This window comes from Thunnus thynnus, chromosome 15, assembly GCF_963924715.1.
Source record: "Thunnus thynnus chromosome 15, fThuThy2.1, whole genome shotgun sequence".
NCBI lineage: Eukaryota > Metazoa > Chordata > Actinopteri > Scombriformes > Scombridae > Thunnus > Thunnus thynnus.
In genome coordinates this window covers 11,944,170-11,958,419 of record NC_089531.1, presented here as the reverse complement: position 1 = coordinate 11,958,419, position 14,250 = coordinate 11,944,170, and the positions used below count along the sequence as shown (strand labels likewise).

The window sequence follows — 14,250 nt, the reverse complement described above, 5'->3', positions numbered from 1 at the left end:
GTTTCTACTGATGTTTTGACACCTTCCCCATCATGAAAACTGGTCACACATAAAATTCGTAGTGTAGCCTGACTGATATTGCATTTTTGAGACAATATGGATATCCAAGAGTTTTAAAAAATACCATAAAGATGAGATTTGAGACCAAATATATACTTGACAGATAAAAGATACTTGTCAGTGTTCTCTAGCATAATGGCATCACTGTTTCAAAACTACCTCAAACATACAGTAACTTTTCTTTCTCTTATTTCTGCACAGCAATTTCTGGTTACTTACTAGTCAACATAAACACAGATGCTGATATGTCTGCAATGAGCTAGTCAATATAGCCCAATATCACAAATTTGCATCAGGGGGCTTTACAATTTGTGCAGCAATATAACATCCTCTATCCTAAGATCATCAATTTGAATAAGCAAAAACTCCCTAAAAAATGCCTTTCATGAGGAAAAAAATAAAGAAACCTCAGGAAGAGCAACAGAGGAAGGGATCCTTCTTCCAGGACGGACAGACATGCAACAGATGTGTGTACAGAACAGACCAAGAAAGCAAAATTACAGAAATACACCTTAGCCAAACAGGATGACAAAATTATAGGTGGATTCATAACATACTGGCCAATACAATAGGCCAGCAAAGTCACTGTTCTGGTTCCAATTCATAGCAAATGCCGCGATTCCAATCACACCAGTCTCAGCTTTGTATGAAGGCAAATTTAACAATTACCTGCCAAATCTACAGGACGATTGTTTAATACTGAAATGCATTTTGGTGGGAGTATCCCTTTATAAGTACATATAGTCACATAGATATTGAAGTTATGTCATAAATATCTACAACTTTCGTCTACATATGATTCGATGTGAAAATGCAGACACAAAAGTATAAATGCTATGTATAAATTCTTTCTTCACTAATAACACCAGAAATCAGAGCTGCCTTGGGGTCCCTTTCAACTAAAGGTGCTTTTAGCGGATGACAATCTAAGTTGGCGAGCAAAAGTGTTGCTATGCAACCTTAAATAACTCAAAAAAACCCATAACATGCAGAATGCTGGAAAATAACACAGCCATTAGGTTTCATGGAGTTCAGAAAAATGCAGCCACCTTTTTTTTTTTATATATAAAACATGACATTTTTATACAAACATGAAAAATGTGGTGATTATAAATATATATCTATAGGTGAACGGATACAGGAGAAAAAGTAAAAGCCAACAATGACATAAGGTATCATATCTCAGTAATGGCTGACTGAATAAGGACATAAGGACACACACACACACACACACACACACACACACACACACTCTACAGACTTTTGAAGGGTCCTTATTGTAAACTGTCATCAGGCTAAAATAAATACAACCTAGCCTCAAGTGGGCAACATGAGTCACCTTCAAGGTACCAGAGCCACCTTCAAGTATCATTCAAAACAGACACACATACTTAGACACATGTGTATGTGAGTGCATACTCAAACACACATTTATATAAAATGCAAATTTCTTCTTTCATACTGTGAATTTAAACACAAAATATCTCAGAAGCGCAACAATACAGACAATAATAAACATACCATTTCCTATTTATATGAATATTTCTATAATTACATGTTATATGTACATAAATAATTGGTTTCTAAGCAAGTTATATGGTTAGACATGAACATAAAAAAGCAGCAGACTGCTGCTACAAGGCTATAAATCAGTGAGCTTACAGTAATGGCAGCTCCCCACCACCACAATCATACACATACACACAGAGCTCTCTGGAGCCAACAGGACCAGTGCTGCTTCCAGAAATAGCCTAACCCCAGTGATCCAGCTCTGCCGCGGCAGTGTAACTGCCCAGTGGTGCTGCTGCACCGAGAGTCGAGGCGTTTGATGAGTTCACATCAGTCGGCTGTGACGTGTTGGCTGAGGAGAGACGGTTATGTGGTCTGACTCCCACCGTCACACATTCAACAGACAGACAAATGCATGCATGGATGGACAGATGGATAAAAGGTGACAGCATGACAATGCTCTGTACTTTGAACATAAGACTAAGAGCTCATCCATATGTTGTCATTTTAATGCTGCCTTTCAGAGGAGTTAGTGCTGCTATTATTGCAGTAGTAGAATCTGAAGATGTTTAGTCTACACTAGACTTTAAAGAAAAGAAGATTCCAGGCCAAATTTTCTTTTCTTGATAAAATGTTTTATAAATCATGTCTTAAGGTTACTCCTACATACAAGAAAGTAAAAATTATGTTTAAATGTACATTTATAGTGTATTTTGTGAAAGATGTGTTTTATATATGGCACATCATGAATACATACAAAACATAAACATGTGATACTAAACTACAAAAACATAGTATGTTCTGAAGACAAAGACGTTTTTGTAAAGTACAGTAATGCTGCATTCATCTAATCTGGGAGTTACTGTAATAATAAGAATCCCGCTTGTAAATAGTGCCAACATTCAAGTCATACTTATGACTTGGAAATATTTCCACAAGCTCTCATATATCAAACCTGGTGCTTAACAATACAGAAGTACCTTAAAACCAAACAAACATGGTCGCCTCACATCAGCCACAGTCTGCTGTTCAACCATTTTGAGTTGTCAGATGATGTGAAAGCTCACAAGTCATAAAAATGGAAAACTTTCAAATCTCTAATACCCGTCATGTATGATATAAACACAGCATTACTTCAACAGTGAGTGAACTCATTGCATGAAAAAAAAAATCCCTCATTCATTTCAATGAGTCTGCTGCATTTGCACAGCCGGGTTCTGACACAGAGGGGTCCGGCAAATAAATACAGGGACGTCCTCATCCAGCTAAAAAGTTGTACCTGTCACAGCCTATCGTTTACCTAACGTTTGCCAACTTGGAGGATTAAGTCATTGTCGCCTTCCCAGAGTTGTAAAATCCTGTCTCATAATATTTTAAACTGCTGCATGTTTTGTCGTCTGATAAGCAGTCAAACTTGTAGTGTTACTCAAACTGGCCACGACGCAACAAGCCCCCTACCAACGCAGTCCCTTGAGGGTTTTTAAAGCAGTGCTGATTTAGGTCTGAACACCTGGTAAACCTGACATACGCTTGTGGTTCTCTGTCACATCAGAGGTCAATATGAATCTCTCCTTTTGTGAATTTTTTAAAAATATTTTTGCATTCTGCACATCCTGAAATACAAACTGAGTTTTAAGTTAAAAAAAAGTCAAGAAGAAGTCTGTAACTAAAAGACTGTAAATGTATTAAATAGACTGTGCAGACTCTGGATGTGCAGAAGTTATTTGTACAGCTAGTTATTTGCACCTCCTGCACCTAGCAGAGCCTTTAAGCCAGGTGAGCGGTGGCTGCTTTAATCCTATTAAGACAATAACAATCACATATTTATTGAACTCTAACTCTGTGCTGCATCTGTGGGCCTCCTGCCTGGTGTGAGGACGGTTCAGTGAGTGCTGGTGGGACGTGAATCAACGGGGCGGAGCTGAGGAGGCGGATCATGTCGAGATTCACTGATGTGCAAAGACCACTTTCCCTCCATGACAGTTTGAAAGAGAGCCAAAGTTGTGTGCAACTGTGGCAGGATGGAAGAGGGGGGAGGTATGTTACGGGAAGTAGCAGAGTGGTGTTTACGAATATTATCAGTGATAGTGACCAGAAAATAAATGGGATGTACAACAGAAAGATCCCTGATGCTGCTGTTTGACCATAAATCCACCAATAATCAGCAGGCAGCAGGTTTTTGGTCTCTACTGTGTACAGCGGCGCATAAATCTCAGTGCAAGCAGACTCCTTTACTGTCGACTTCAACATCCCCTGGCCATGCGCCAAAGCCGTCAGATAAGTTTATGGGGCTGTTATGAATAAAGGAAAGAGAACAGCAAACGACGAGGGGAGGGAGGGACGGAGGTCGGAGGCTGAGCGAGGAAGCAGTGGTGGATGTGGAGAGAGATGAGGAGAGAAGCTAAATGATGGCAGATAGTTCATGAATCAGGTCACAGGAAGCAGCAACCCGATTCTTTTGCACCAAAAGAATGTAAGGCCAAACAGAGAATGAATCACACATCACAGAGGGCCTTGTTTCCTCCGTCTGTGGAGAAAACACAAGCACCAAAGGAGTGTTTGTTTTGCTTAATGATCACACCATCTGCTCGGTATTTACTCAAATTGTCCCAGGTTCACTTGAGGAGACAGACTCTGCTCCTGAGAGGTGAGAAATTATTCCTCACTCACACTGGTAGCTAGTTGCTCTCTTTATGTCACAGAGTGAATCATTTAGACGAGATATTCTTAGTGCGATGAGACAGACACACAGCGTGGCGCATCTGAGTGGGGAATTTAACAACTTGAAGCCAGCCAGGTCTTCAATGAACAAGAAAGGCATGAAAGAAAGAGCCTTGCATGAAATATTGATGCTCCTTCAAGAGTGTCATCACAATGACGAGCAGAGAAACCAGATGAAATATTGAGGTAAATGCCAAGTTTTTAATACACTGTTTAGCTAACGATTTGGCAGTCTACTCCCCTACTGTTTCAATTATAGGAAAGGGGACACAGTGGTACAAGGTGCTTAAATCCTATTGTGAGGTTTCAATTACATGACAGGGTTTTTAGGCAAGAAGTGGGTCTTTTTTTTTTTTTTTGCCTGTGGTGTACTAGAACGTCCTATTTGGCAGACTCGTACAAAGCTTCTTTGTCCCAGTTTAAGATGAGAGTCGTCTTTGTTATTCTGAAGCTTCGGCCTGATAGCTACAGGTGAAAGATTGCTTTCATTTGCCTGCAACCTTCAGCTGAGCAGCAAGGTCAAAAACACTGTGCTAACATTGCCTGAATCAACACCATTTAACAGCGAAACAATTAACAAGTATACAGATAACAAGCGCTGAAATAGTTATTCAATAGATAATAAGTTATTTATCAAGCAAAAATGCTAATTTCAGCTTTTCAAATGTGAGGGTTTGCTTTTTTCTGTTTTATATCACTGCAAATTGAATACCTTTTGGGTTTTGGACAGTTTTTTGCATAAAACAAGCAATTTAAAGATGTCACCATGAGCTCTGGTAACTTGTATTTTTGCTATTTATAGACTAAATGATTAACAGAGTCATGAAAAAATATTTAACACATTAATCAATAATGAACAAAATTATGTGAGGTAATTAAATGAATTGGTTTTTCACAGTGTAATACAGGCATGAGGTCAATATTATGAGCAAATTACTTTTTCAAAACAATTTTTTGCCTCTATTTGACATTACAAAGTAAATTACTTTAAATTTTATTATTAATTTCTGGATTCATTCATTAATTTGTAAATGAAATTATTAGTTCCTGTTTTTTTTAATTACATGCAATAACTCTGTTATAATTTGTGAAAATGTCTATCTTACATTTTGTTTGGTAATCAGATTATTGAACTATATTCTGCTGGTCAGAATGAGTAACTAAAACAACAGATATTGGGGCTTCCTGGCAGCCTGGTGGTTGTTATGCCCACCATGTGATTGCAACATCACCAGTTTAATGAAGGCCAAGTATCTTCTCTGCATGCCTCTTATGCAACTTTGTGCTGTCAATAAAGGCTAAAGTGCCAAAAAGAAAATCTTTAAAAAGAGCCACAGACAGTCATAATAAGGGGAATATACAATTTGTTTTCACAGTTGAGCAGTTTACACCTAAACTCAAAGACCAAAATGGAAACAACTCAGAAACTATCATCTGGAGATTAAACAACATTTTCCATGATGGCAGATTTGACCTCTTCCCTGTCAGCTTGTATTTCTCTCCTCTGTGCCAACAGTTTACATACACAAGTATTTTACATTTAGAAAGCTTCTTGTCTCCCCTTGTCCATGTCTCCTTCTCCTTCCTAACTGCTAAGTCATCTTATCTCCATAATTCAGCGGCCAGATGCACAGCTACCTGGCAACGGTCCGAAAAGCACATTTCATTTCTAAACTAAAAGGGAGAAAGCAAAAATGCTTCAGGTAATGGCTATATAGTACTTTGCCAGGCAGGCATGCAATCATGTCTTCATCATGTCTTTATCATTTTCACTTCGCAAACCCAACTTCAAGCCTAATCTTTCGCAATTAATCACTATAAACCAAGTGCAGACAGGCTATTAAGAGGAGGCAGGGGGGAAAAAACAATCTTCTTTTGAAAGATAAGCGGAGAATAGTGAATGACTGCACTGAGTGTATGGAGATGTAGCAGATGAGGACCAAGTGGTAACCAGAACTGACAGGTCTGGTGACTGAGGCGGAGAGAATTAATGAGGATTTCAACTTCAAACTAAGTCACAAGCTGATAGGAAATTTCAAGTGGAGGGATTTTTAATTAACTCAGAATGTGCTTGCAGGTCTGTAAATTTAAACTCTTATGGAAATAGAATAAAACTATTAAAAATGTACAGGTTTTACTCCTTACATTCAAGGATTAGCAGGTCAGAAACATAAAAACGTTCAATATGGATTAGCTTGCTGTCAAATTTCCCTCATTCATCACCTTCACAATTTACCCTCCTGGCAAACGCTGACACTTTTACATCTCATATGTTGATTTCTGCACACGTTCACCACAGGGACCACGATTCAACGACTCCGCCGGCTCTTCCCTATGTCACCAGCCATGTTAATCAGTATTGATATATACAGCAAAAATGCCAACAAAGCTGAACTTACAGAAAAGACAGAGTACACTGCAGTCAGTGTCAAGCCTGCCAGGAAGCTATAAATATCTGCTGAACTCACTGCACCAGCGTCCTACCTGAGATCAGTTAGGCCAAAGCTTCTGAAGACGAAGGCCATGCAAAATGAAGCATAGTTTTGTGGAAAAGGTTTCAGAGTCTGGTCCAAATGATCAGAAAGGACAAAAATTTCTTGAGGAACTAAATGAATGGCTATGTTTTTTTCCCTGTTCAAATCCAACAACTTTTTTCACTCAAATTCAACCTTAAGGTGTCAGTATGTTCAAAACGAACTAGTTCCTGTATTTTGTCGTCTGACCACGTCTAAAGGCAAAAGTGATTATTGCTGTTCCCAATGCCACACTCAAAGGCTGAGTGGAAAAGCCCGCCATCATAGAGAGAGACAAGATGATAATTGATTGGATATGGGAATAACGGCACCACTTTTTGACCACAGACAGTATATAAAGATGGACGTAGCGAAGTATGACGTCATCCATTGGTTTGCATTGAAGCCGGCTTAAAGCCCAGAGTTGCTGCTTATCGTCAGCACCATCTTTTCCATTTGGAGCCAGGACGTTCCATTAAACTTAAACTTACTGAAATATTGCGACAATATTACGACTCAGAGTCCAAGAGCCTGGGAGAGCAGCAGCTGAACAAACTGTCAATCACAGCTGTCAGTCAACACCCACATGGCAGACATCAAAGCTATTATACGTCTTCAAATCTTATTAATGGAGCAATAATTTCCAAAATGACCAGCGATTGAGACCATTATATCCTGTTGAAAAAAATGATTGACTTAGTATTTCTAGAGAGAAGTTGGCGCTTTTTGAATAAGAGTCAAATAGAGCCAGCATCTAGCAGCTGTTGGCGTTTCACTTTGAAGTACTTCCGCATTGGCTTCACAGTCAAACGATAGCAGTTGCTGCTTGTTTCGGACAGTCTTTCCAAGAAAACATTCATTGTGTTGCACTTGGTTGTGCATGTGAAATTTGACAAAAGTAATTGAAGAATGGAAGACAGACAGATTGCTGGTTTCTGACAGTTACAGAAATTGTCAGATGCAATTCGACCATCCATCGACCCTTTCGATTGAAGAATACTGACAGCACAACATCTCTAAAAAAAGAAGACCAACAGAGAAACCCAAGCACCCAAAACTCCCAAATTAGCCAAAACTATTGCCTATTTAGATGAGAAAAACAGAGGCAAACAATAAAATCATTACCCCACCTGTGTCAGAAACACAGTTTACATTCAAAGGTCCTGGTTCAACTATGACCTACTTTGACCTATTGCACTTCCTGAGCAATGAAGATCCATACTGACATTTCAGGTGCATTCACTTCATGTTTTTCCTCCAAAAAAAGTTGTTTAGCTGGTTTAGATAATCTGACTTCTTTACAATGTGTCTGACAATCTGACCGCTTGTTCCTTGCCTTGTCTGGCAAGTGATGTTCCAAGAGCTTAGCAGTTGTCGAGTACAATGTTATTATAAGCAGGAATGAAAGCCAAAACTATGAAAATAAGAGCCAAGTGGTAATAAAATGGTATTATCCTTTAAAGCCGTCTTGCCAAATCAAAAACGTACACCCATGAGTCTGCCTGGCATTCTGAGTCTAGAGGCCAATGGTTAAAATATCGTCATGCCTTTGAAACCCACCTCTTTGACCTCCAGCAGCCGTCCTGGGTACTGACTCTTGGCCCGCCGAGCTGCAGCCGGAGATTTGTGGTGGGTGATGGTTACGATGTTGCTGGGTGAGGCCGTGTGCCCCAGGTGCCTCTGGGAACCCGGGGATGAAGATGGGGTTAGGTGGGGGAGGAGGGAGAAGCTACGGGTCCGACCAGAGGATGAGGAGCCCTGGGGGAGGGAGGGGATGACACACACAGAGAGAGAGTGAGTCGTGTGGAAAATTAAAAGTGACAGGAGTGTGATAATGTCAAGACAGAGAAACAATGAGGACAGGGGAAGATTTTTCTGAATTATAGAAACTTAGAAGCCTAAGTGTCCATAAGCAACATAATATATTTAGCCAGGCTAGCGGCAGGTCAGTCTGTTGGTCAGTCCACTATTAGATGGATTGCCATGAGATTTTGTGCCAACATTAATGGTCCCCAAGTGATGAACACTAATGACTGTGGACTTTTACTTAAGTGCCATCATGAGGTTCACATTTGTGGTTTTAAATGAAATATTTCAAAAACTATTGAAAGGATTGCCATGGAATTTAGTACAGACCTTTATGATTCCTTCTGGATACCTTATAATAACATAATTAGTGAGCCCCTGACTTTTCATCTAGTGCCATCATCAGGTCAAAATTTTAATTTCTCCGATTCTTTACTTTGGTTTATGACTAAATAACTGGAAAACTAAAGACATTCCTAATAGCCTCGGCTATATGTTGTGTTTAGTGCTAATTAGCAAATGTTAGCTTGCCAACGCACTGAACTAAGATGAATGTGGTACACTCTATACGTTAACGTTATACTAGCTCAAAATATAATTGTGCTGCTAGTTTGTAAAATGTGTAAATATGGAATTAAGGCCTTTTAAGGTATAAATTGAGGTATGTTTTCATGGTTTTTGGTCAATTTAAAATGGAAAAAAATCTTAAACTGTGCAAATAATCCATTTAAATTATTTTGATGTATTTAAATCCACTGATTTATCCATTAATTATCTCATTAAAAACCCATTTAAAATACCTTAATTCCATCACTATTTAATGGGGAAATTAATTGAATTTTAAGAAAAAAATGGAGGGATTTGGTTTCATAATAAGCAAGATGTACAAATTTTGAGAACTCGATAATCTTCCCTGTATTTCCTTTAAAATAGTTTTCATCCTGACACAAGCAGTTGAATTTGATAGAGTATATATGTCACCACTAGTTTGAGAATTGAAAAGTAAAGCTGAACTGAGCTGTATTAAGAGGTAGTCACCCCTTTGTTGTTTTGTTTTGCAGCTCTGTGCACCACAGCTAAAGTCACATCACATTCTTCATTTTTATGCCTCTTTCGCTTCCCCTCTGTGACTCTTGTCTCTTCAGTTCGCTGACCTCTGTGCACACACAGGCAGCGATGTCAGACCAGTATTTCTCTCTTCTGTCTTTACTCTCCATTAGTTTACAGCAGCGCACAGAAACTAGGCACCAGAGATTTATCCCTCAGAAGAGCACAGAGGTCTGGTCACTGCAGCAGTGAAAATAAAATAGATCAAATAAACAATTTCCACCCCAGAGCACTGCTCACTGAAAGGGAAACAAATAGCCTACGTTTTTTCGCTTTGCGGTAACCCAGGAAATCAAACCTGTGACTAACATGGCATTGAAGAAACGGCCAGTAGTTGGCAGAATGTATACAAAATTCCCATACATGATGGCAATAGAGGATGGTTGCTTATTTTGGGCCCTTGTGCATTTTTTTTTTTTTTTTTTTGATAAATTGCATGCAAAAGCACAAGAAATCATCTTAATGTGACCGTAAGATCACCTCCCTTGTGATTAGATACATCCAAACACAAAATAGAGAGAGTTATAGTAGGTAGGTCCTTGTGTAATCATTTTAACAGAAAATAATCAGCTTATAGCAGAGAACACTGTCGTATTGTGCAAAGCTAAGCCACGAGCCGTGAGTAAGCAGAAAAGGAAGAGTGTTTGGGAGTGTGAACAGAAAGACACGCTGAGGTTTTGTCCTCCATAACTGGCACAGATCCCCGAGTGTTTCAATAAAGTGGAGCAGAAAGAAGGCGTCCAACCAAGAAAATTCAACAAAGAAAGGGAGGGGAGTGGTGATGGAAAGAGGGACAGAGATGCAGGAGAAGTATCAGGCACAGGTATGAGGAACATACTAAATATAGGGATTTTAGTGTCTAAATTGGGCCTTATATGAACAAACCAAAGATCTATGAGAAATGGGTCAATACATGTCATGTGAAGGACAATTAAACATGTCTAGAAGTGTATAAAATGTATTTTAATAATCATTTTGATTAGGTATGACTGAGCACATGAGTGTACGATCTACACGCTCCCTCATAGACTCGACTCGGGGCAAAAAACAAGTCCTAACGCCTGCTACTTCACAGGTGCTCTGCTGTCACTCGGCTGTGGGCGGATTTGGCCCTGTGTGAGGCAGCGTGGGTAGATGGTACAACGGTCAGCTGCTGATCTGTCATTTTCTACACTATAGGGAACAGCACTAATTACACACAATTAGGTATTCAGTAATAACACTGGCCTAGAGTTTCACATGGGTTTTTAAATACCTCTACACAGATACTTTTAGAATAAAATTATCAGCTGACAAATGTTTTGCCAATATTAAATATAAATATTTTACCGAGGAACCTCTGAAACATGATTGGAGTGTTAAAACTTGAAGTCAGTGGTAATTAGTGTCAGTGGATTTCCTGATTTTCAAACTTATACCATTCCCTCTGCAGCAAATCTTGATTTTCAAGCCCAGTATGAACAAACACACCAGTAGGTAAGGGTCATAAAGCGCACCCATTCAAGCAGAAATTAAACAACATTAACAGTCCAACTCAAAGTCCACTGTTTGACTCTTCTTGCCCTTGCTGTCAGGAGTTGTGTGCGTGTAGCCTGAAAGCAAAACAGCACATGGTTACTGGCCTATTTATGAGGCTGCTTATCAGCTTGATAACCTGCAGCTGTGCCTGCAGCCTGACCAGGTCTCCACCTGCAGATAGCTTTAAAACCACACCTGTCTGACACACTTGCAGGAGGGTGGACATAATAACTGCAACATCAATAGGCATGTTATCAAAGAAAACATTTTGATATGTCACAGAAGGAAAAACAAAGGTGTAAATAATAAAAAATAATGAAGGCTGAATTCCACTTGGCTTCTTCATGTTTCAGGGTCTTGGTATTGTGCATGCTGACTCTCTGTCTGTCTCTGTGTTAATGTTATTAGTTACACTTGTGCTTTTCCTACTAGGACAAGTCAAAATGTTTCAGATTTAAAAAAAAAGGTAAGTATGTGATATCAGTGTATGAGGAAGTTACTTTTAATATTTTTTTGTCAAGACTGTGTCAGAGAAGTGTTGATTCAACTTTATGGTCATTTTTGAGGCCATTGTTTGTGGTGTAGTCAGGGCTATCGGGAGGTCACATGATAAGGAGGTCATGTCCACAGGAAGGATATTTCTGGAAATAAGTGGCACTAATCACACGAAGAGGACTTTCCATTCTACAATTACACATTTTTAAGGCTGATTCAGGGATGTTTTATATTAAATGTCTCCAAAATGAACTGTTTGGGCAAACATTTAAATAAAGAAGAGATTTGTATTCTTCACCAGAATTACATACAGTATCTTGCAGTAGAGAACATTAAGACCCAAAGTGGGGAGATTACAAAAAATATAGTTGAACAATCTTTGAATAAATAAAATGTGTATATTTAATTTTATGGAGTTTGTTTTCAGGCTGGTCAAAAAGTTGTAAGTGACTGTAGTTCTGCTGGGGGAAATTTGAACGTATGACCTCAGTATTGCTAAAATCCATGCGACAGCCCTGTGTGTTGTATTGAATTGCATTATGCATTATATGCAAATTTGTGTCCACCTCTCCATGCATATTCTCCTCAGTACTCTAATTTAACAACTCTATTCATCCCTTTTTACTTTCAGAAAGACTTGTTTTGCCCCCAAGGCTTCTAATCATTCTGTACACTGGAAAAAAAACTGTGAAACTGAAACCAGGACAACTTAAGTTAGCCTTTGAAAGTACCTACATCACCACAACATTACCCACTTTAACCAACTACCTGTGGGGCTCAGCTGTGGCTGGAAAGTGGCACCGGATACACCGGCTTCGCTGACTCCACCATCTGAGACCTCTGACATATTGGTGGTGCTGCAATGAACGAGGTCAAACTCTCCGATGTGACCTCATGAGAATCTATAGAAAGCTCCGGCCAGAGAGATGTCTGCTCGTTAATTTAGGAGTTATTGCTTTATTGAACGAGAGGCTTTCTTTCACAGCGCTCCAGTAGACTGTCACTGTAAATACAGTGTGTCGTTATACAATGCATTACGCTGTAAACTGTAAATGTAGACTCTGCATTTTTCTTGTGCGCTGCGGATAAAATCATTGTGGCTTTGATGAGATAATGTCTTTTTTTAGTTCAACCAAATTAACAACAGAGCGGTTGTTGTTAATCTCCAGTAAAATGTGATCAAATGAGGAATTAAGCAGCTAAGTTGATTCTCGGCCTTGCAGACAACAAAAAACAATGAAAATGTTCAGATTCATTTTTTTTCTCAGAACTATAAACCTGCATTAACTGATTTTTTGGCCACTTAGGGGCAGCCAAAACCAGTTGCGAACACAACTCGTCACTTTTTCAATTGATACAGCGAACTTCTTAGCAAACAGTTGCTTAATTACACATCCAACGGTTACCAAGAAACATTATCATTCATTTGAAGACCAGTTTGAATGTAAGTCCAATATTCACTGTCTTTTTCACTCTGTTTTTGCTCTCTATCAACTTCTGGGGAAAATATCTGGCTGTTTAGCTGCTAAATGCTCCACTATGTTCACCAGCTAGTTACTAACTGTGTCTGTTTGCTGCTTGGTGCTCAGCAGGTAGTGTCCAGTGGGTTTTTAGAGCTTTTTCACTGAAAACAGCTGCCTGCTGCTATGAGAGTGGTGAGAGTGAACCAAAAGGTAATTTGTAATTATAGAAAGTATCGATTATAGCCGCTTTAAGGCAGAGGTTCCCCCATTTGCTACCAGGTCACAAGGGAAAAAAAGCTGAATAACAATAATACTATAGGGTACAGTAGGCTATTTTTGTAATTACTATCTTGAACTCGGTGCAGTCTGTGCTGTACTTTTTCTCATCACTTCGTCATGCCTCGGACAACAATAAATTGATTTCAAATTACATGTAACTCATCAGGATGCAGGTCATGAAATCTATATAAGGGCACCACTGAGTGCTGAGAGTGAGAGGCCTATCTGTATCTTTTTATAATTTAGTAAGTAATCACAATGAAAAACAGCACAAATAAAGTTTTAGTTTCTTTATTTTTTATGTTTTCCTGCTCTCTCTCTTATGTCTGCTCTCTCTATTGCAGATTTTCTCTGTCATTCTCGTCTTCCCTCATTCTCTAACTTGTAACTAGGCTAATTTGTGTTGGGAGGATAAACAGAGAGATGATGCCTGAACTAAAACTTAAATGATTTGTAAGTCCATCTGCTAACTCCATCTGCTGATGAAGCTCATGTAATATGATCAGAAGCTCTAGAGGAGCCATTAAAATGGACCTTGAGGTTAGATAGTGAAGCTTATAATGTTCTACTGTGTTAGAAAGGTGTTGATTCAGCTCCATGGCTACAGTTAATGAAACAATTTTACAACTGAACAATATTTTCAGGTATTTCTGCATTTTTGTCCATCCCAACGTCTATCCACTATCAACCATGTATTATACACGCTGAGGAGAAAAATACCACACAAATCTATTCTATCGCAGATTAGTTCAACCTCATCAACTTCAAAATAAAGTCCT

General features: G+C 39.0%; 1 protein-coding gene across 1 annotated transcript in view; it reads right to left on the bottom strand.

Annotated features, from left to right (window-relative positions):
- LOC137198711 (oxysterol-binding protein-related protein 10) overlaps positions 1 to 14,250 on the bottom strand; it is an 80,217-nt gene that overhangs the window by 36,359 nt on the left and 29,608 nt on the right. The window contains exon 5 of the mRNA XM_067612604.1: positions 8,364 to 8,561. Within this exon, the coding sequence (XP_067468705.1) occupies positions 8,364 to 8,561 (198 nt within the window). The remainder of the gene's footprint in view (positions 1 to 8,363; positions 8,562 to 14,250) is intronic.